General features: G+C 28.3%; 2 protein-coding genes across 2 annotated transcripts; one reads left to right on the top strand and one right to left on the bottom strand.

Annotated features, from left to right (window-relative positions):
• The first annotated feature begins 3,731 nt into the window (after nt 1-3,731).
• LOC107067935 (cytochrome P450 4C1) lies at nt 3,732-9,353 on the top strand. The gene is made up of 14 exons (XM_015323881.2): nt 3,732-3,890; nt 4,000-4,109; nt 4,430-4,520; nt 5,617-5,808; nt 5,887-5,980; nt 6,049-6,151; nt 6,237-6,345; nt 6,424-6,539; nt 6,621-6,689; nt 6,963-7,125; nt 7,228-7,407; nt 7,483-8,730; nt 8,878-8,943; nt 9,045-9,353. Exons 1-12 carry the CDS (start codon nt 3,740-3,742, stop codon nt 7,641-7,643), a joined length of 1,539 nt encoding a protein of 512 aa, XP_015179367.1. The 5' UTR covers nt 3,732-3,739; the 3' UTR covers nt 7,644-8,730; nt 8,878-8,943; nt 9,045-9,353.
• Nucleotides 9,354-9,469: 116 nt separating this feature from the next.
• Nucleotides 9,470-15,399, bottom strand: LOC107067900 (cytochrome P450 4C1). Its single transcript, XM_089175561.1, has 12 exons — nt 15,113-15,399; nt 14,898-15,007; nt 14,400-14,490; nt 13,512-13,703; nt 13,328-13,421; nt 13,158-13,260; nt 12,994-13,075; nt 12,801-12,916; nt 12,661-12,729; nt 12,211-12,373; nt 11,474-11,653; nt 9,470-11,398 (listed from the first exon to the last, which is right to left on the bottom strand). The coding sequence occupies exons 1-12, from the start codon at nt 15,264-15,266 to the stop codon at nt 11,238-11,240; spliced, it is 1,515 nt and encodes a 504-aa protein (XP_089031687.1). The 5' UTR covers nt 15,267-15,399; the 3' UTR covers nt 9,470-11,237.
• Between the last annotated feature and the right edge of the window lie 5,562 nt (nt 15,400-20,961).

The following is a 20,961-nucleotide window of genomic DNA, read 5'->3' as shown; positions in this document are numbered from 1 at the left end:
TATATATATATATATATATATATATATATATATATATATATATATATATATATATAAGGGTGGGTCAAAAAAATGACTTATTTATTATAAGATGCGCAATACAAATTTTTGTAGGAAATTAAGTGCTCTATAAAAATGGTGTCTTATGTTTTGGCGATTAAATTAAACGTTCAAATGATATTCAGAGACAAAAATCAGTACACATGAAAGTTTGATGATGAATATCTTTTGAATGCTTAATTTAATCACCAAAACATAAGATACCATTTTTATAGAGCACTTAATTTCCTACAAAAATTTGTATTGTGTACTTTTTAATAATCATTTATTGTCGAGTTATAAAATTCATAAGCAAAAATGAGATTTGTCTAAAAATCATTAAATTTAAATCTTCAATATCACTCAAATGGTGAGGTTTACGGAAAAAATATAAGATACCTTTTTTGTAGAGCATTAAATTTCCTACAAAATTTGTCTAAAACATTTTTCTGTACAATCAATAAATAATGAGATATGAATTTTAATCTATTGGACTGAACAAAAAAATAAAAAACTGCGATGCGGAGGATCTTCCTATTAAAATTAAGAGCTCATATTGGGTGAAAATTCTTTTAAGGTGTCTAGCAACCCATTTTTTCATGGCACTTGTAAAAAAAAATAATTGATTTTTTTGACCCACCCTAATATATATACAATAAACATGTGCTCTGAGGTTTTCTTATTTATTGCCCATGGTGTGTATACTTTTTGTCTGCTCGCGTAGATGGAAAATGGCAACTTCGTTTTGCACTTTGTTGACACTTTCCGCACGGAGTGATGAAAATATCATTTTGAATGTTAAAATAAAAAATTCTTGTTTCTTTTCAAGCCTCCTAATCAAACCCAAGACTCGATATATCATACGGTTTTAATACCCAAAATAAAATATGAACTTTACTAATCTATGTCAACATTATCTTTTAAATTCGATAACCGACAATTAAGAGAGATTATCTCAATAAATAAGATAACGATATAATATAAGAGATAGTAGAGAGAGAATGATATAATTCAAAGTAATGATTCGTCCAATATAAATAATAAAAAGTTGAGTTAGCAGCGTCGAACATTATTCATTCTTCCGTTAGCTGTCTAATTGCTCGGTTTAGTCAAAATTTAGAACGAATTTACTCCACTAATTCAACTTTCATTAATTAATAATTCGATTATTTTATTATTTATCGTTAATTGTCATTATTATTCGATTTTCTATCAATCTATTTTGTTATTTCATTATTTATTTGTAAAAGTTTGTATCTGACTTTATTAGTTTGCATTTCTTTATTTGTAAATTACATAGATCTAATTTCAACTTTTTATATATTATTATTGTAATACGTATTGTTAACGAACTACTGTTTAATTGTGATTAACATTTAATTCAATTATTAAATATCATATTATATTATTTTTTATAACGTTAATTTTGTCTGACTGAGAACTCGAAAAAGAAGTATAAAGTGTACTTTATTTTGTTATTGTTAAAATAGTAATTTGTAAAATAAGTGATCAGTGATAAGTGTCTCCTACATCAGTCACGTAAGTTTCCTCTTACAGTCTTTTGATATTTTTATTTTTCTTGATATTTTACTATCATTTTACATTGGGTCATCAACCGATATCCGCTTGTGTTTGTCTCATTCTCCTTTGTTAGTCGAGAATGCATTAATTGGGTATTTTAAAATATACATAAGCCGTTTATTTTGAAAGTAAAAAATCGAATTTGCTATGTTGATTTTTATTCTGACACAACTTGTTATTAATATATTTAAAATTATTAAGATTTTGTTAAACGAAAATTAGTTGTTTAATTTTATGTATTTTTAATCGAAATTTTTTTGAATCCCTGTTATTGAGAAAAGAAAGAAATTGAAAAGGAAGCATTTAACATACCAAAGTTAAATAAAACATGTTCAATCGCGATAAAACTTGGCTTTTTTTTTGCACATACGTTTGAATAACACTCGTTTATTTTCTTTGAAATTTTTTTAAGAAATGTTATTTATTCGTGTTTTTTTTTTTTTGTAGTAAAAAAAATAATCGGGATAATATCAAATAAACTTCAACCTCATTTTTTCCAAAATTGGCTAGCTTTGCTCTAGTAATTTTAATAAAATAATATTAATTTCAATGTGAAAATTATTTAACAAACTTTAAAAGTGAAATAATATTTGTTGATTTTATAACATAAAAGTAACAGATTTATTTTTATGAATTTATGTTTTATTATGAATTAAAAATGTCATTTTTCATTGATTTTAAAAGTGGCCCAAATCCAATCATAGTCATCAAAAACATTATTTCTTGAATAACGTTAATTATGCTAATTGGGATGATAAATTTGACACTATTAAAAATCCAAATACATTGCTTTACTATATATATCATCTGATACCTATTTTTTAAAATTTAATCTTAAGCAAATCATGAAATATTTCAATTCGAACACAAATTGACTTACGTTACTTTCCAAATAAACGGCACATACATATATTCTGTTAAGAAAAATTTAACTGTTGGTTTAATAAACCAACTATTCATATTTGATTTAAATTAAAAGTTTTAAATATAATGTTTAAATTTAGAAGCTTAACAGCCACTTGACCAAGACTCAATAGGTACAAAATAAAACTTTTGTATTCTTGAAAAAAAGAAAAACAAGAAAAATTACTGTCTAAGTATATTTCAATAATTATGACTATCTCTAATTAAAAATCTAGACTTAAAGACAGCTATCAGTATAGTTTTTGATATGAATGAGAGATTAATATTATCTCTAAGTGATAACCTTAGTTTTGAGTTCACAGACGATTATCGGCAGAGGAATATTCATTCATTCGTTTATCGAAGAAACAAGCGGATTCTTTTAATCGTAAGATTTCGATGTGACCTCTATGTGAATCTCTAACAAGATCGTTTCCTAGTTCTTTTAAGATTATCTCGCATAAGCGTCAGTTACAGCAAATTGTAAGAAAAACAGTTTTTTTTTTTTAATAAAATTCAAAAATTCATATTTTTGAAAAAAAACAAAAAACGCAGTGTCAAAAATTACAGGATCTCTTAAGATTGGTACAAGGTAGTGTAGACAAAAATTTGAACTAAAAATTTATTGTCGATTGTCAGTTTTGAAAAGTTTAAAAAATTCACAATTTCATAAAATCGAGATTTTTCAAAAATTTTTTTTCGAACAAATTTTTTTTTTTCATAGCCTCAAGTATCCTCTTTAAAACAAGCCGTAAGTTATTTTTTTTTTGTAATTGCAATAGTCTTCGAGATATTTAAAACATAGGTTTAAAAAACAAGAAAAATAATGAAATTTTGAATTTTGTATAACTTTTGGCAACAATTTTTAAAAATTTTTTCCTTTAGCAAAACTTCGTTATAGGATAAAAGAAAACTTCTGACCAAATTTCGTTCAAATCGAAAGGGGTCGATTCCAACTATTGATCGATTTGACGTGGAATGACCCCCCCCCCCCCTATATGTTTATATTTAATGAAAAAGAAACCAAAATTATTAAACCATTTTTTCTTGTACACTTTTAAAAGTATCATAAATTTTAATTTTTATAATAATCATTGACAAAAGAACGAAAGTATTTAAAAAATATTATCTTTCAATATAATAATTAATACGTAAGATTGCTCTTGTTGCATTTACAGATCATTCATCTAATTTTGAATATTTTTCAGATTTAACGATGTATTCTATCTTGTTAAGTTCAATTTTACTTTTATTTTTATTACACTGTTGGATAAGATATAGAAGAGCGGGAAAATTTTTAAGTCTTATTCCGGAACCTCCGGGATATCCGATAATTGGGAATATGCATTATTTTCAAGTTGACAATGGTAAGGAATGTTATAAAATATTTTTCTTTAGTAATTATACACAATAAACTATGATTCTTCTTAGTAAATAAAGTTCTCATCTAATACTAACTTATTATTAATAATATAGAAAAATTACTTTACCAACTATGGAGATTAAGTGATGAGTATTATCCAATTTTCAAAATATGGAGCTTCTTTCTTTGTACAGTATTTATATTCGATCCAGATGATATTCAGGTAAATTATTATAAAATTTTAAAAAAAAATAAATTTTTTTTAATTTTATTTTAAATTTTTGATATACAGAAAAGCTAAATGTGTTCTACATCATTCATTGCCAAAAATAAATAGCCAAATATATTTTATACTAGCCCAAAAATTTAAAATTGCTTTAAACAAAACATAGCAGGATTATCAATGTATCTTTTTATAATAATATTTTTAAAAGACTATTCTCAATTTTTCCTAACTCATTTAACGTAATACAAATTCCAACATTAAATGTAAATCGAAAAATCAATGTAAATAAGTTAAAAAGAATAAATTGTATATCCTAGGAACTACTGAAGAGCAATGAACATATTGAAAAAGGAATTTTGTACAAACCTCTTATACCCTGGCTTTCTTATGGACTACTAATAAGCAACGGTAAGCAATTTAAATTATTATTATTATTATTGTTATTATTATTATTATTATTATTATTATTAATATTATTAATTGGCATTAGGAAATCGAAAGTTCATTACTACAAATACCAAATTCCGCCAGTGTTCTCGTCCCTGAGCACGACCTTTTCATTCCTGGTCTTCGTATCCTATTTCTTTAAAATCCCAAAATAATATTGTCCTCTCATTTTCGTCTTTTATGCGCCGTTCGATTCTCCTCCATGTGCCCCACGTGACGTGCCTATCAAAATCGGCGTTATTTTACAAAGTTAATGATATCCGGTTTATTGTACAGCCGGTGTATTTCTACATTAAGTACTCCTATCCATTCCCCCGTTTCATCATTGCGCGTTTTGCATAGAAGATTTAGAAAGAAGAATTTTATTTTCGAAAACCCTCAATTTCTTTTCGTCCCGTAATGTAAATGACCACATTTTGCTACCATAAAGGACTACTGGCAAGATGATTGTTCTGTATATCCTAATTTTTAAGCTTCTAAACAGCAACCGCGATCTGAGTAATTTATTGACCGAATAAAAGTACGCATTGCATGAATTGATTCTTTTCTTAAGTTAATTTTCATTACTCTAAAGCAAATTTTTGAAACAAAATACTTAGTATTAAATGTCTCAAATGATGCAATTAAAACGAGCTTTTTATAAATACGTTTTTATTCGTTCAAGCCTTACAAAAAGACACTAGTTTTTTCCTTTTTTTTTTACAACATTTTTATCTGTTATTTTTTCAATTAGAGTTTTCGATTTTTCTAACTGTGATAAATATTTAGAGTAAATTCGATCTGTACATTAACTTCGAAGAAAACCCGATTGATAAAAGGGCAAATATCCCAGACCGTTTATTTAAGGTATATCAGTGCAAACGAAATGTAGTGATAACCGGCTAACTAGGGATACTGCCTAGTCCTTTTTTTGCTAATTAATATATACATTTAAACTTCATGGGCACATATATTCCTATAAACCTTTACAATCGCAAGTGATTGGAAAGCGATTTAATCTGAAGCTTTACAATATATTTAATAATATTTTGAATATAATGTAATTTTTTTTTGACAGGTGAAAAATGGCACTTACGACGGAAAATGTTAACTCCTGCATTCCACTTCAACATCCTTAAACATTACTTTATCAATTTAATTGAAGAATCAAAAGATCTTGTCGAATCTCTTCAAAAAGAGGGAGATGGAAATCCTATTATCAAAGATCTACGAACATTTATTAGCAAGTACACTCTAAACGCAATATGCCGTAAGTGAAAAGAACCATTTTCTGTATATTTAACAATTAGCCTAACGAAATTTATTTTTTGTCAAATCTTGTTTGTAGAAACAGCTATGGGTATCCAATTGAACGGAGAAAACGAACTGGAATCTGAATATCGTCAGGCCGTTCATGTTTATGGCAGCATTGTTGCATATAGGTAATTTATTAATCTTTTTTTAAAAAATCAAGTCACTAAAACAAAAAATATAATTTATTTGTTATTAGATCTTTTAGACCTTGGTACTTGTCGGATACAATATTTGCATTTTCACCAATTGCTAGAGTACAAAGGAAAACGTTGAAAACGTTACACGATTTTTCAAGAAATGTACGTCTATTTAATACAATTTATTTCTAAATCGATGTTTTCTAAAAAAAATCTTAATTCAAACAAGTGCTTTTTATTTATTAAGATAATTGCTGAAAGGAAACGTTTTCATGAAAATACTAATGGGAAATATTTGCAAATCAATGAGAATATTGAGGAGGATAACGTTTTTAATAAATATTCGGAGAAGGACAGTAAGTTTTTCGAATTTTTTTTAAATAAGATTAAAATTTAATCGAGAAAACAAGGTCAATAGAATTTTTATGTTACAGATTTTCAATCCAAGAAAAAATTATCTATGCTAGATCTGCTTATAGCTGCATCTTGGAGCAATAATCAAATAGATGAGGAAGGAATTCGCGAAGAAGTTGATACTTTTATTTTTGAAGTAGGTTCTCTTGTCAATGTACTTTTTTTTTTTTTTAAGAAAAAAAGTTAAAAAAGTGTTATTTAAAATAAAATTTTTCAGGGCCACGATACTACAGCAAGTACACTGTCATTTGCTTTGAGTCTTTTTGCTAAGCACAAAGATGTCCAGGTAAAGTAACCAGAAAAAATTATCAGTTGAAATGATTAGCGAACAATAATCAATTAATTTTTTATACATGTATAATAATTAAAATAAAAAATTAATTATTAAATCTTTTCACTAAGTTTAAGGACTTGTTACTAATACTAATTAATTATGATAGTAACTGAAAATAAGTTTAATTTAAAATAAAATTCTAACAAAAATTACTATGACTTTTAAAGTTGTTTTTTTTTTTTTACAGTTTATATAATAAATAATAAGTTACATGTTTATTGCTAGGAAAATATAAGAGACGAGGTTCAATCGATTATGCAAGAAGATAATCTAACGATATCGTCACTTTCAAAACTTTCGTATTTGGAGAGATGTCTAAAAGAATCTTTTCGCTTGTATCCAAGCGTCCATATAATATCTCGACGAATTTCTGAAGATATGCAGCTAAGTATGAAATCATATGAATATATATGTATACTTATATAGATGTATTGTTTGTGTAATATTGATTTTTTATTTTCTTAACTATAGAATCATGTTAATTTTTCAGAACGTTATTTAATTCCGTCTGGTACGTATTGTAATATAAACATTTACAGCGTGCATAGAAATCCGGAATATTGGCCAAATCCAAATGTTTTCGATCCGGATAGATTTTTACCAGAAAATATTAAAGGACGTCATCCTTATTCCTACATACCATTTAGTGCTGGCCCGAGAAACTGTATTGGTAAATGGCTTATGTAGAAATGACTAGAACAATTTAAAAATTATTATTTTTATTCTTGTATTTTTCATTTTGCAGGTCAAAAATTGGCGATGCTTGAGCTTAAACTCTTCGTAGCTTTTATATTGTACAATTTTAAGTTAGAACCGGTGGATGAACTAGATGATGTTAAATTTTCGGCTGATATAACTCTTACCTCGACTAAACCATTGCGAATCAAATTTATACCAATTTCATAGATATTATTATATATATTATCTTTTACAAAATTAAGAAAAATTACGACCATGATACTAAGAAGAGAAAAAGAGATAAACATATAGGATTGAGCCTGCGAGAGAATGAAACAGAATATTGAGATCTCTAGTAGGGATCCTATAGGAGGGATGCGCCATGTACATTGCTGGGCAGTGTTCCCAGAGACTTTAGTTCGTCTGATCGACACAGGGGTGTAAAATTATCGTACGTGGCAGAAAATTATCGTACGCCCCAGGAAAATTTGAAATCCGACAATTTCTCGGACGAAATTTTCAAAATGTGGAAAAAGTGTCCAAGTTCCAACTTTTTCAAAGTTGATGACCCTTTTTTTTTTTTTAGTCATCAAGTTCAAAACCCTATCATGAAAACGAAAAAAAACGGCGGTCCGCAGGGAGATAGACTTGTTCGTACACGGATCGTACACGGATCGTATCGTGATGGTGGTGGTGGTAGTAGTGATGGGGGTGCACCTTTCCTAAATTTGTTGACTAAAAAAAAAAAGGGTCATCAAGTTTTCGAAATTCCAAATGGATCGTACACCACGAATTTTGGATCGTACAGGGCCTCAAATTATCGTACGAATGGGATCACTGTTGCTGGGGGACCGGAACTCGATTTTGCGCGCGAATGATTCAAACATTAAAATAATTATGAAATAATGAATTGCATCAAATACAGAAAAAAAATAGAATAGGTTACACGAAAAAATTATTATAAATTCAAGCGGTCCCCCAAAATTTTCAGCCAATGGCGCATCCCTCCTAGAGGATCCCTAATCTCTAGTAGAGCACTATAGAGATGAGTACTCTCATCCGCCATTTTTGCTCCTACAGAGAAGACACCAGTATGATTTTGTATAGTAAACACGTTTGTTGACATCAAGCGAGATTGAATTATTTATTGATAATTGTATTAAATTTCATGAAAAATATTATTTGATAGTTGATGTTAGTACTTAACCTTTCTATTTTTAACATTAAAAGATAGATTAAACTACAAAATACTATTCAGTGATTGATTTATAAACATGGATAACTTCTCTATTTGGAACGTTTCAGTAATAGTTTGGTAAGTAATGTTTTAATATTACTCTGAAAAATAGATAATCTGTTTAAATTATAAAAATACTGGATTTGTTTAGTAATATATATTAAATATATTGAATAACATATTACGAATAAAAGCTTAATAACTCTTATTTTTATTTTAAAACAGATGAAAAGTATGCCAGTAAAAAAGGAAGACAACAACAAAAGATCAGTCGCTGCTAAAAGCAAAATGGTATTATATTCTTATTTTGAAACATTAATTATTTATTTTTATGTTATATAAATATGTAAATTAATTGTAAATTTAAAAATAATAATTGTATTTTTTTTTAGGAGTATGAAAGTGGAATAAAATCTGTTGACGAAGAGACCATTATGTCTTTGCTTGCTGAAAATCTATCTATATGAAAATCTATGAGGGCTCAAATAGAGAGAATAAATGCAATTTTAAAAGAATATAAATCGTATTCAGCAGCTTCAGAATATTTAAGCAAATACAATGTTTCATAATCATGAACTTAATTAAACATGGTAAAAATTGTATATATTTAAAAAAAAAAAGTAATGAACTGCACATAGCATAAGTGAGTAGTTAGAATTGTACATTTGAAATAAAATAAATTTGTATCATTTATATGAATATATTTATATTTATTTATTCATTTGTTCCGTTGTAAAAATATTATAAAATTAAAAATAATAAAATTAACGTCATTATTAACAATGCACAATGTATGTGCAGCAAATGCATAAATTAAATGTTTAAAATTCTTCATTTCATAGTCGCAGATCCATATACTTTGGTATGACGTTTGCAGTTCTCATAATAATTTTTCACGTAATACTAACGAACATTGAAAAAATGTATAATTATTTTGTACTTAACACAGCAACAATTTGGAAAATCAATGTTGATTTTCTCAAATAATACTTTTAGTAAATCAAATGTATTTTTCAATATGTTTTCAGACAGAAATCACTAGTTGTCTACGACTATTACACGATTTCAATAAAATTTCTTCTTCATTCATTCATAAATAATTAAAAAAATTGCAAAAAATAACGATAAAACTCACAGACTAACACTCACTACATATGTCTTTTTAAAACTGTCCGCTCACTCGAGGAGCAAAAATGGCGGATGAGAGTACTCATTTCTATAGTGCTCTAGCCACGCCCCTGCCAGAGATCCCAATAGCTATACAGTTTTTCCTATTCTCGGTCTCCTCTTTATTCTCTGCTTCGTAGTTATCGCTCCTGGTTGTATATGTGTGTGTTTGTGTACGACTGCATACTACGAAGCGTGGATTCATATAATTTCGATACTAAACCTGTTTGTAGGTAGAAGCGTTTATTATTTTTTATTCTCTGCTTATTATTTTTGTGTCACACACAACATACACTTATACAAAGCTTAATAGCCATGAGTAGGGACTACGAAGCAGAGACAGAGAATAGAAAAGATTGAGAATTAGAATATTTCTCTTCTTACTTCCGTTTCATCGCCGCGTTATGACACCGATCGCTAAAGCGTTACAATTTTTCAAATCATTCCTATTTTGAAGAAGTTATCACTTCAAAAATCTCCTTCATAAAAGACCAAACACTAATCACCAACGCAAGAAACGCTACTATTATATACCAATCTTGTCAGTTAGTAAATTCTTACATTTAAAAAAATATAACACGGATATAAAAAAAAAAGACTTAAAAAGGTTTTCTCTTAAAATTGGTAGGCCAATGGACGAAAGTTTTTTTACTACAATAATACCTTAAAGGTATACCACTGAAATACCAAAGTTCATTAAAATCCGTTGGTGCTTCAGGGTAAGATATCCTTATTAGAGGGTTTGAAAGGAAGTCATTAATTTAAAAATATTAATAATTTTGCAAATATTTATAAAGTTTAATTTTTAGACTCTTTAAATCAATATTTATGTTTTCTAGAAATAATATCGCTGCGAAACTGTTTGTTGAAATTGATAATATTTTAACTTACTACAAATCATTATAATATTTCAATAAGTATCTACGAATACTTTCTAATATACGAACAACTCGATCTTTTCTGTAAATTCTCTCAATGTGCTCCCTCGTTGTTTGTTTGTCTGAAATTGTTCTCTGATCATCTAAATGCACTAACCGGTGCAATCTTTTCTTTTATTATATTTCCAGAACACACATTCAGACAAGATAACATACATACACAGCAGCAATCGTAAACAATATATTGTTTCCAGATCCATGCAAATCAACTTTTTTTTCCAAAAACCATAACGTATATATGATCTAACATATATATGTATATTTTTTGTCAATTTAATTATACAATATCTAAATAAATATACATATTTAAAAAATACTAAATTGCGTATTTATTATTTTTTTATAAATAAAATATAAATTTAAACAAAGTCAATTAAAAGTTCATTTTGTTCTTTAAAATTATTCACGACTTTTTAATATATTTTCTACAAAAGATATAAATGTTTATCATTCTGTAAAAAGTAATATGCATAAAAATACCTATGAAATTGGTATAAATTTGATTCGCAATGGTTTAATCGGGGTAAGAGTTATATTAGCCGCAAATGTAACATCATCTAGCTCATCCACTGGTTCTAATTCAAAATGATACAATATAAAAGCAACTATGAGTCTTAGCTCGTGCATTGCAAAGTTTTGACCTGAGAAATGACAAATACAAGAATAAAAATAATAATTTTTAAATTGTTCTAGTTATTTCTACATAAGCCATTTACCAATACAGATTCTCCGCCCAGCACTAAATGGTATGAAGGAATAGGGATGACGTCCTGTACTATTCTCCGGTAAAAATCTGTCTGGATCAAAAACATTTGGATTTGGCCAATATTTTGGATTTCTGTGCACGCTGTAAATATTCACTCCAACGATCGTACCAGATGGAATTAAATAATGTTCTGCAAAATTAATACACAAGTACATAGAAAATAAAATAAAAACTTAATAGTACAAGTTTTGTATTAACCAATTAACCGTGGCGCTCCGTTTTGAAAGTGTTCATCGCTGTGCATAGCACAAATTGACCGATGACGATTACATTCGTCAAACACAGAGTAAGTGTCGCTGGGATGTCCTATATAACTCTTCACGATTTTTCAAGTATTTGCGATAACCTTACATAAATATACTTTAAACATAAGGTAATCTATTTTTGATTGACTATACATTGCAATAAATGCGGGACACATGAGTTCATGTCTAATTTTTCATAATTTTTATTTGTTCTTTTTTATCCCGGCGTAGCCTTAAAATATTCTAAATATCTTGAAATTTAATAATACATTTAGTTTTTTACAAAAAATACAATTTAAAAAGCCAAAGGTCATAACTTTATGCGCATGACAAATGTACTCGTCATGACACAAAATTCTGACACTTCTTCATGAAGTGTATGCTCGTCAAACACAGTTAACTGGTTAAAGAGTATGCGTATAAATGAATACAGATTTCATACTTAGCTGCAAATCACGAAAAATTTTCCGAAAAATCACATGGACGCTTGGATATAAACGCATTGATTCTTTCAAACATCGGTTCAAATACGAAAGGTTTGAAAGTGATGACATCGTAAAATTATCATCTTGCATAATCGATCGAACCTCGTCTCTTATATTTTTCTAAAAACAAATACGTCATTAATTACTTATTGGATAGGCTATATATGAAAAACGCTAAATCTAAAAAACTTTGTAGATCTTAATAATTATTTGAGTACCGATGAAACTTATTTTCATTTAATATCATTATTAATTAGTATTAGTAAAATGTCCCTAAACTTAGTGAAAAGATTAATTTTATATATTATATAAATAATTTCTTATTTTAATTACTATAAATGTATAAAAAAATAAACAATTATTTCTTAATAATCATGTAAAGTGATAGTTTCATTTGGGAACATTACCTGGACACTTTTGTGCTTAGCAAAAAGACTCAAAGCAAAGGTTAGTGCACTCGCAGTAGTGTCGAAACCCTAAAAAGTATCATTTTATAGAATATTATTAAACTTTGTTCTTGTAAGTAACTACTTTTACGAAAACCCACTCCAAACATGAAAGTATCCACTTCTTCTCGAATTCCTTCCTCATCTATTTGATTATCTTCCCAAGATGCAGCTATAAGCAGATCTAGCAGAGAAAGTCTTTTCTTAGAATACAAATCTGTAACATAAGAATTCTATAGACCTTATTTCTTCAATTTAATTTTAATCTTATTTAAAAAATTCGAAAATACTCACTATTATCCTCCTCATTATTCTTATTGATTTGCAAATATTTCCCATTAGTTTGTTTATGAAAACGTTTTCTTTCCGCAATAATCTTAATGAAAAATAATACTTATTTAAATGTAAATATTTTCTGAAAATGTAAACTTTAAATAGACAGTATGCTAAAAACGTACATTTCTGGAAAAACTGTGCAACGTTTTCAAATTTTCTTTTTGTACTCTACTAAGTGGTGAAAATGCAAATATACTATCGAAGTAGTACCATGGTCTTGACAATCTAATAAACAATAAATAACATTTTCTATTTAACTACATTTTTTTCTCTAAACATATTGATGACTTACCTGATTGAAGAAATTCTAACAAACTCATGAATGGCATGAGGATATTTAATTTCTAGTTCGTTTTTTCCTGTCAGTTCAACACCGAAAGCTGATTCTACAAAAAAAAAAAAAAAAAAAATGTGGCAAAAAGTAAATTTAGCAAGATTAATTATTACATATACAGAAAATCGCTTATTTTACTAACTGCATATTATGTTGAGAGTGTGTTGGCCGATAAAACTTTTTAAATCTTTGACAATGGGATTTCCATCTGCTTCCTTTTTAAGACATTCAACCATATTTTGTGATATCTCTATTATATTGGTAAAGTAATGTGGAAGGATATCTAAGTAAAATGCAGGTTTTAACATTTTCCGACGTAGTTTCCATTTTTTTCCTGTAAAATTCAGTTATATATATATATATAGAATAGTGATAAATATATTGAAAGGTTTCATGAAAAATTTCATTTCTTTTTCTTTTAATTGTAATGATCTATAAGATTATATTTGTACTTGGTGTTATTTTTATAAACGATAAAAGCATTAGGAAATATTTAGGAGAGTTTGCAGACTGTCACGACATTTCACTCGTACTGTAAGAGAATAAATAAACGATTATAATAAAATATAAAACCTGACAATAAAACAGAAATATAAAACCTGACAATAATAAATCAAAACTATTCGGAAAATATCTATTCCGTCCATTGTTTGAATAATTAAAGGATGACGCAACCATGACGCAATCATGACGCAACCATGATGTATAAAACTGTATCGTAGCCGGTTTTCTCACCAGTTTGACTTTCGTTGACCTTAAAAAATATTAATGTTGCACACCGTTCAATTTGACATGACAACTGCTATCCGAAAATAAGTATTAAAATATAAAAATGTGTTCAAAAAAATATAGTTGACCAATAAAATAAAACATGCTATTGTCATTATGTAGTCCTAAATTTTTCCTATAGCTCTTTCTCTATCCACTTTTCTGCTACTATCATTTTCTCGGAGCTATTTAGGTGGCAAGGGCTGGTGAATCACCCTGTATATTGATTATGAAATTTTGGTTAGTGATTTAAATTGCTTACCGCCGCTAGTTAATAATCCCGTAGAAAGCCAGGATTGAATAAGATTGTACGGATATCCTTTTTCAATATGTTCATTGTTGCCTAATAGCCCCTTAGAAAAAAATTACAATTTTGTAACTTTATAAGAATATACTTTTTCAATATACGTTTAATTATTTAGGGTACAAATTTTTCTTTTTATAAATATCGAAGTTTATTTTATCATTATCTAAAAATATTTTTACATAAAATGAATGAGAGAAATTAAAAATAATTATTTAGAAAATGTAAGCAGTTAAAATACATGTAAACACTCCTATCATGCTTTTTTTTCAGTAATTTTATAAATATTTGTGCTTGTTACACAAATATTTAACTATGCATTTTTTGTTAACACTTTGCCGATCGCTGTCATATAATCTCGCCGGTGTCAACAACACATTCAGCATTTCTATACTTACGAAAATGAAAAGAAAAATATAAAGCTAATTGTTTCGTTCTTATTTCGTAATAATTTACCTCAATATCATTTGGATCGAGTAGAAATACCATATAAATAAAGAAGCTCCATATTTTGTAAATTGGATAATACTTATTATTCAATTTACAGCCTGTCTCCATTAAATGATCTAAATCATTGAAAATTGATTAGTTTTTATTAAGAACTTTATTTATTACGAAAAATCATAGTTAATTGTATAATTACTAAAGAAAAATATTTTAATATTCCTTACCATTGTCAACTTGATAGTGATGCATATTTCCTATTATGGGATATTCCTTAGGTCCTGGAATAAGACTAATAAGTCTTCCCACTCTTCCATATCTTATAAAGCAGTGTAATAGAATTAGAAATAAAATAAAACTTAACAAGATAGCGAGCATCATTAAATCTGAAAAATATACAAAATTAGGAAAATGAACAATAAATGTAGCAAGAAAAATTTTATGTATTGGATATTGTTGTCAAGGATAACAACTTTTTTTAAATACTTCATCATGGATTAAATACATAAACTAGAGTCTATGAAATGTTTAAAAATACACGAATTATTTGTTTTATTAATGATTTCTTTTTTATTCATTGTAAACAGAGACGTACACATGAGCGATATATAACAATACAACAAAACTAAAATAATGTAACCTTACCCACATAACACGAAAGGTTTTGAAATATTTCAACGAAAGTTTTCGTTAAATATTTCCAAAAAATCTTTCAGAAACCTTGCAGAGCATCTTTCTAAAATATTTTGAAAAAGATTCATTAAAGATTTTACAAAAATATTTCATAAAATGTTGCAGAAAGGTTTTCAACCGTTTTTAAAAATTATTTTTTCAAAGTGTGTTTTAAATCTTGTAGTAATCTTTTAAATAATATTTCTCAAAACATTTTTTCAAAACTTTCTTGAAATCTTTTGCGATATGTTCTGGAAACATTTCCGAAATATTTCAAAAAAAATATAATTTTTCGCAAAACCTTGATGAAAAAAAAAAATTACAATAAAACCTTGCAGAAACCTTTTGCAAAGATTTCACACAATATTTCAAAAAAGTTTGTCAAAATATTATGAAAAATATGTCAAAAACAATTCAAACATATTTATAGAAACCTTTAAGGCCGGCGATACATGTAAACGCCTAAATTTTGACCATTTTTCAGAGGCTTATTTAAAATGGAAGGAATAAATGAATCGTTTTGAAACTTAGCATGTTTAGTCATTACATATTAAAATATAAGAATCCGATTTTTTGAAAATTTTTTTTTTCAAAATGGCTGCTGTAATAACCAAACTCCTGAGGCCCTCGCGGCGAAACGCATCAATCATGGTAATTTTTATCTTTAGTTACAGCACTCTAAAATTAAAAAAAAGGGTCGAAGCATATTAATAAAACATGTATCTTCTTGTTGAACTAAGGAAAATCTAAAAAGTCAAAAAATCGTAAATTGGCACGACTCAGACAAAAAGAGTCTGATTTTTGACCCTTTTTTTAACGATTTTATGGTCAAAAATGGCAATTTTTGAAAATTTTGGTGGCATTCTTAAAATTCAACTAGAAGCTAATACTATAAAGAAAATGTGTACTAAAGTTCATAAGAATCGGTTGAGAACTTTTTGAGTTATCTTGCACGTTAATTTGAAAAAAGTCGTTTTGAGAAAAACGCGTTCAAAGTTTAGCGTTCGCGTTGAGTTGAGGCAGAGTACTTAAATGAATTTTTAATCGATAAATAATGCGAATTTCATTCTAAAAATTTACAGGCATATTTTTTAGATGGTAAACTAACTATTTATAAAAAAAAAAAATTCGATTTTTATTTTTATTTTACTTGTATCGCCGGCCTTAACAAAACATGACGATAAGGTTTCGGAAAATCTTCCAAAAACCTTCTGTGGGACGAGCGCCTTCATGCCAAACTTATGAGACATTTGTAAAATGTACTTATCGGTAACCTTAAATAGCTCAATTGGTTAAAGAGCAATCGCACCCAGAAAGCGAAAAGGATCCGTGGTTCGAATCCCGTCGGTCCAGTCAGTCAGCTTTCCAATTTTTTTCACGGATCCCACGCTCAGCCGGAATGGAGAGTCTGTTTCGTAATATGCTCCACAGTCTTACAACGCAACGAAAAAAAAAAAATTCGGTCATTCGTGAGAAGGAATCTGGTCGGTAAGCCCTGGGCTGAAGAAAAGCTCCCCTCAATTGCCTTTTTCGAAAAAATTTCAAAAATGTTTTCTAGAAACCTTTCGCAAAATATGGTGAAAAGATTTTTAAAAATCTTTCAAAAACCTTTTTAGAAATCTTTTGCAAGTTTTTGAAAGCGGACATTTTCACCTTGTAGAAATATTTTTTAGAAACCTTTTTGAAAGGCTTAAAGCTTTCCAAGAAATGTTTTGGAAAGATTTTAGATAGTTTTGATGTTATGTGGGTACTTGCAAGATTTGTATTACTTGCAGTTTATAAAAGATTTAATCTCTTGGGCACTTAGAAGAAACTCGTTTAATCGTTAAATTATAGGAGTAAGTTAAATCAGTAATTTCTGTTGAATTAATAATAATATAGGAAAATTCAGGATTTTATTATCATGTACGAATACGATAATATTATTGCTGTTATATATATATATTTGCCCAATGCATAATCGTTAAATGATGTCGCAAAAATTAGAACTCTTTTTAACCTATAATTTATCGTATAGATTATGAATACTTTTTACAAAATAGATATCATTAAAACAATTAACTTAGATCAGTAGATTATTTTATTTACTTATTTTATTTAATTTATTGAATATATATTTAATACATTTTGTAGTAAAAATTATTTCTTAGATAAATACAGTATAAAAAGGAATGATTATTTTTTAACTGGCGCTAGCTAAGAACTTAAAAGTTCAATGCCGCAGAAACGGCATATTGATATAATCAATCATCAATATTCATTTCCCTGAGCACGACCCCTCCATTCGCGGTCACCGAAACCATATTTCTTTAAGATCCTTCCTAATATTATCTTCTTATCTACGGTCTACCCGATGACCTTTTCCCGTTTAGTATACCGATTAATATTTCATGAGCTATTACATTTTTCTCCATGCGCGACACGTAGCTTGCCCATTTTAATCGACGTGATTTTAGGAAGTTAACACTTTCACAACCGCTGACACCAATGTGATGCCATAAGCAGGCCAGTCGTCGTACGCCGGTGACACTCATGTGGTGTTATTGGTAGACCAGTCGTCGTACGCCGGTGACACTCATGTGGTGTCATTGGTAGGCCAGTCGTTATTTGCCGGTACAAAATAATATATAAAAGTATATTAAAAAAAATATATATATTGCCGGCCATTGGCGACGTTTCACTGCGCAAACATGCGGTTGTGAAAGTGTTTATAATGTCCGGTTTGTTGTACAATCGATATACTTCTACGTTATAGAGTTTTCTCCATTCACCCGTTTCCTCATCGCGTTTAGCACCAAAGATTTTACGAAGAACTTTATTTTCAAATACCCTCAATTTCTTTTCGTCCCGTAACATAATTGACCGCGTTTCGCTACCATAAAGGATTACCTGTAAGATGATTGTCCCGTATATCCTGATTTTTAAGCTCCTAGAGACAACAACCGCCCGCGCGAACTGAATAATTTATTAACCGAATAAAATTATGCATTGCCTAAATTGATTCTTTTCTTAAGTTCTTTGTTCGTTCGTTCGTCTTTTTAATGATCGATCTTAAATACCTAAAGTCGTTGACCCTTTTTAAAATTTTATTCCGGATGACCAAAGCTCCAATATTGGGCAGATTCTGAAATCTATCGGTGATCATATGTTTAGTTCCATTATTTTCATAACCCAGTAAAATTTCCATGATAATTTACTATTCTTTATGATAATTTAATTTTTGGAAAATACGAACCTACCTGGTCCCAGCTAAACTCCGTGAAGGCAGTATGGCCCAAACATGATTATCCTTACTATTTGATAATATTTGTCGGTTAGGACTTAACAATATATTAAAAAATTATTAAATTGTATTTTATTTTAATATTAAAATGTATTAATCATTTATACAAAGTAAATTAAAAGTTCATTTTTTGTTGGAAAAACAAAAACAAGACTATTGGGAAGACCAACAAAATGGTGGCATGAAAACTGTATGTTGTCATTGCACAAACAAAAAACGCTCTGAGATGTATAAAGGTACGGTAATTGTAAATTCGAGTGGCTCCTTGCAAAAAGGGTCCGGTAAGTCTCATAAATAACAAAATTCACAACAGGATGAAGTCGTATCAAGAAGAAGAAGAAGAAGAAGAAAAAGAAGAAGAAGAAATAAATAATGTGACTTTGCACTGCTATTTCCAACAATAAGGTTAATTCTGCAAGAAATTCAAACTGCTGATCTTCTAGCGGCCTTTTTTTATGGTGTTTTTCAAGCATCCATTAACTATTTTCTCTTTTCGTTTCGGTTCATCGTTGAATGTGATCTATAGTCAAACTATTGTTACATCCCATTCGATAAAACGATTAATTAATAAAATTATACTTACAAATTAGAAACGCAGTTAATCAAAGATTCGATGTGCGTGTAAACACAGAGAATAACAAATTTAGAAAAAACGTTGTCAAAAAATTATAAAACTCACTGGCATTATATTAAAACGAAAGTAGAAATGAGAATTAAGACATGACTTAAATTGTAACTGAAATTGAAGGTTGAACACGTGAGGCCTTTATAAATGCTTCACGTAGATGGCTCTTACTATTGGGTTTTCCAGAAAATTCAGTGGTGGGGCGTAACCTGTTTTAAAGAAGTTTGCATGGTTTCAAAGTGGAGGTAAAAATAATAAACCTTTGCAGATTAAAATATAGTAAAAGTAAAACGTTCTAATGACCAATCATCAAAAGAATGTATCTTAAAATTTCTACTTAAAATCATTGAAATTTTATCGTAATCTTTTTTAAGAATCTTCAATACTTCTAGGGTGTACTTTATTTAAATTCTCCTGGATGAAATCAATAATTGTATTTATTGAGTGATTGGAAGAAAGGTAAATTGTCACAATTATAATTGCAATATATTTCTTTTACATAAGAAAGCAGAACAAACAATAATTCCAATTGGTTTGCATTTCTATCTATATGTGTGGAGTAATAACACGGGCTAGGTCTTTTTAATTATGATAGTTTGGATTTGGTATTTGCAGAAATGAACTTTCAAATTCCTAATGCCAATTAATAATAATAATAATAATGATAATAATAATAATAATAATAATAATAATAATAATAATTTTTCAATAAAATAGAAAGACTTTTAAACAGAAAAGATATGACATGTTTTGTACAAAAAAATACACCAGACTTGCTACTATATTTCGAACAAAAATAATATAACAAACTATAGAAATAAAGAAAAACCAAGGTAATATAAAAAACTGTATACTATTTTCTAGCTCATTCTCTCGGCGGCTCAATATTATTGATGTATATATGTTTGTCTCTTTTTCTATTTTTAGAAACTTTGCCGTTCACTTTCATTTTCTTTCAATTTGTTTGTTTTGTTTATCGTTCTGGGTCATTCACTTTAAAAATACATCAAATTAAAAAGGGATTGCGATTTTATCGGAGCATAAAGAATGATATCACCATTTGAGGGGACATGTCACCTTGGAGTGTAAAAAAAAGCGGTTTCTTTTTTGTGAATTTTTTTTGCAGCCAGTTTTATTAATATCAATATAAATTTTTGGTATATGTAAGTTATATATGTGAACTATATTCACAATTTTTGTGTGTGTAAAAATATTGTAAATGGTATTGTCTGTGGCCACTTTTCTAATAGTCCAAAAAAAAAAGGTGATTTTCGGTGGCCCTCACTGGCAAAAATTGGTTCCTCATAAACAAAAAAACTGAGTGTTATCCTTTAGTAGAGATGTTGGCGCAGGGAATGAACGAAAGAAAATTTTGATTTTTTAACTTTTCTCAAAATAATCGACTTTTTGCGAAAAAATTGACATTTTTGCAGAAAAATCGCCGAGTTTGGAGAAAAAAAAAATAAATTGGCATTTTGTCGAAAAATCCTTTCGTT

This window comes from Polistes dominula, unplaced genomic scaffold (genome assembly GCF_049000335.1).
Source record: "Polistes dominula isolate Pdom_NZ unplaced genomic scaffold, Pdom_raw_medaka contig_17, whole genome shotgun sequence".
In the NCBI taxonomy this organism is placed as follows: Eukaryota; Metazoa; Arthropoda; class Insecta; order Hymenoptera; family Vespidae; genus Polistes; species Polistes dominula.
Note: the sequence above shows the minus strand (reverse complement) of the source record. Positions and strands in the feature narration are given on the sequence as shown.

Coding starts and splice junctions, on each gene's coding strand:
- LOC107067935 (XM_015323881.2), top strand. CDS start 3,740: ATGTATTCTATCTTGTTAAGTTCAATTTTACTTTTATTTTTATTACAC. Junction 5,981..6,048: donor GGCAGCATTGTTGCATATAG/GTAATTTATTAA, acceptor ATTTGTTATTAG/ATCTTTTAGACCTTGGTACT. Junction 6,346..6,423: donor TAAATATTCGGAGAAGGACA/GTAAGTTTTTCG, acceptor TTTATGTTACAG/ATTTTCAATCCAAGAAAAAA.
- LOC107067900 (XM_089175561.1), bottom strand. CDS start 15,266: ATGATGCTCGCTATCTTGTTAAGTTTTATTTTATTTCTAATTCTATTA. Junction 13,704..14,399: donor GGGATTATTAACTAGCGGCG/GTAAGCAATTTA, acceptor TGAATTTTACAG/GAAAAAAATGGAAACTACGT. Junction 11,654..12,210: donor TTTTCGTGATTTGCAGCTAA/GTATGAAATCTG, acceptor TTAATTTTGCAG/AACATTATTTAATTCCATCT.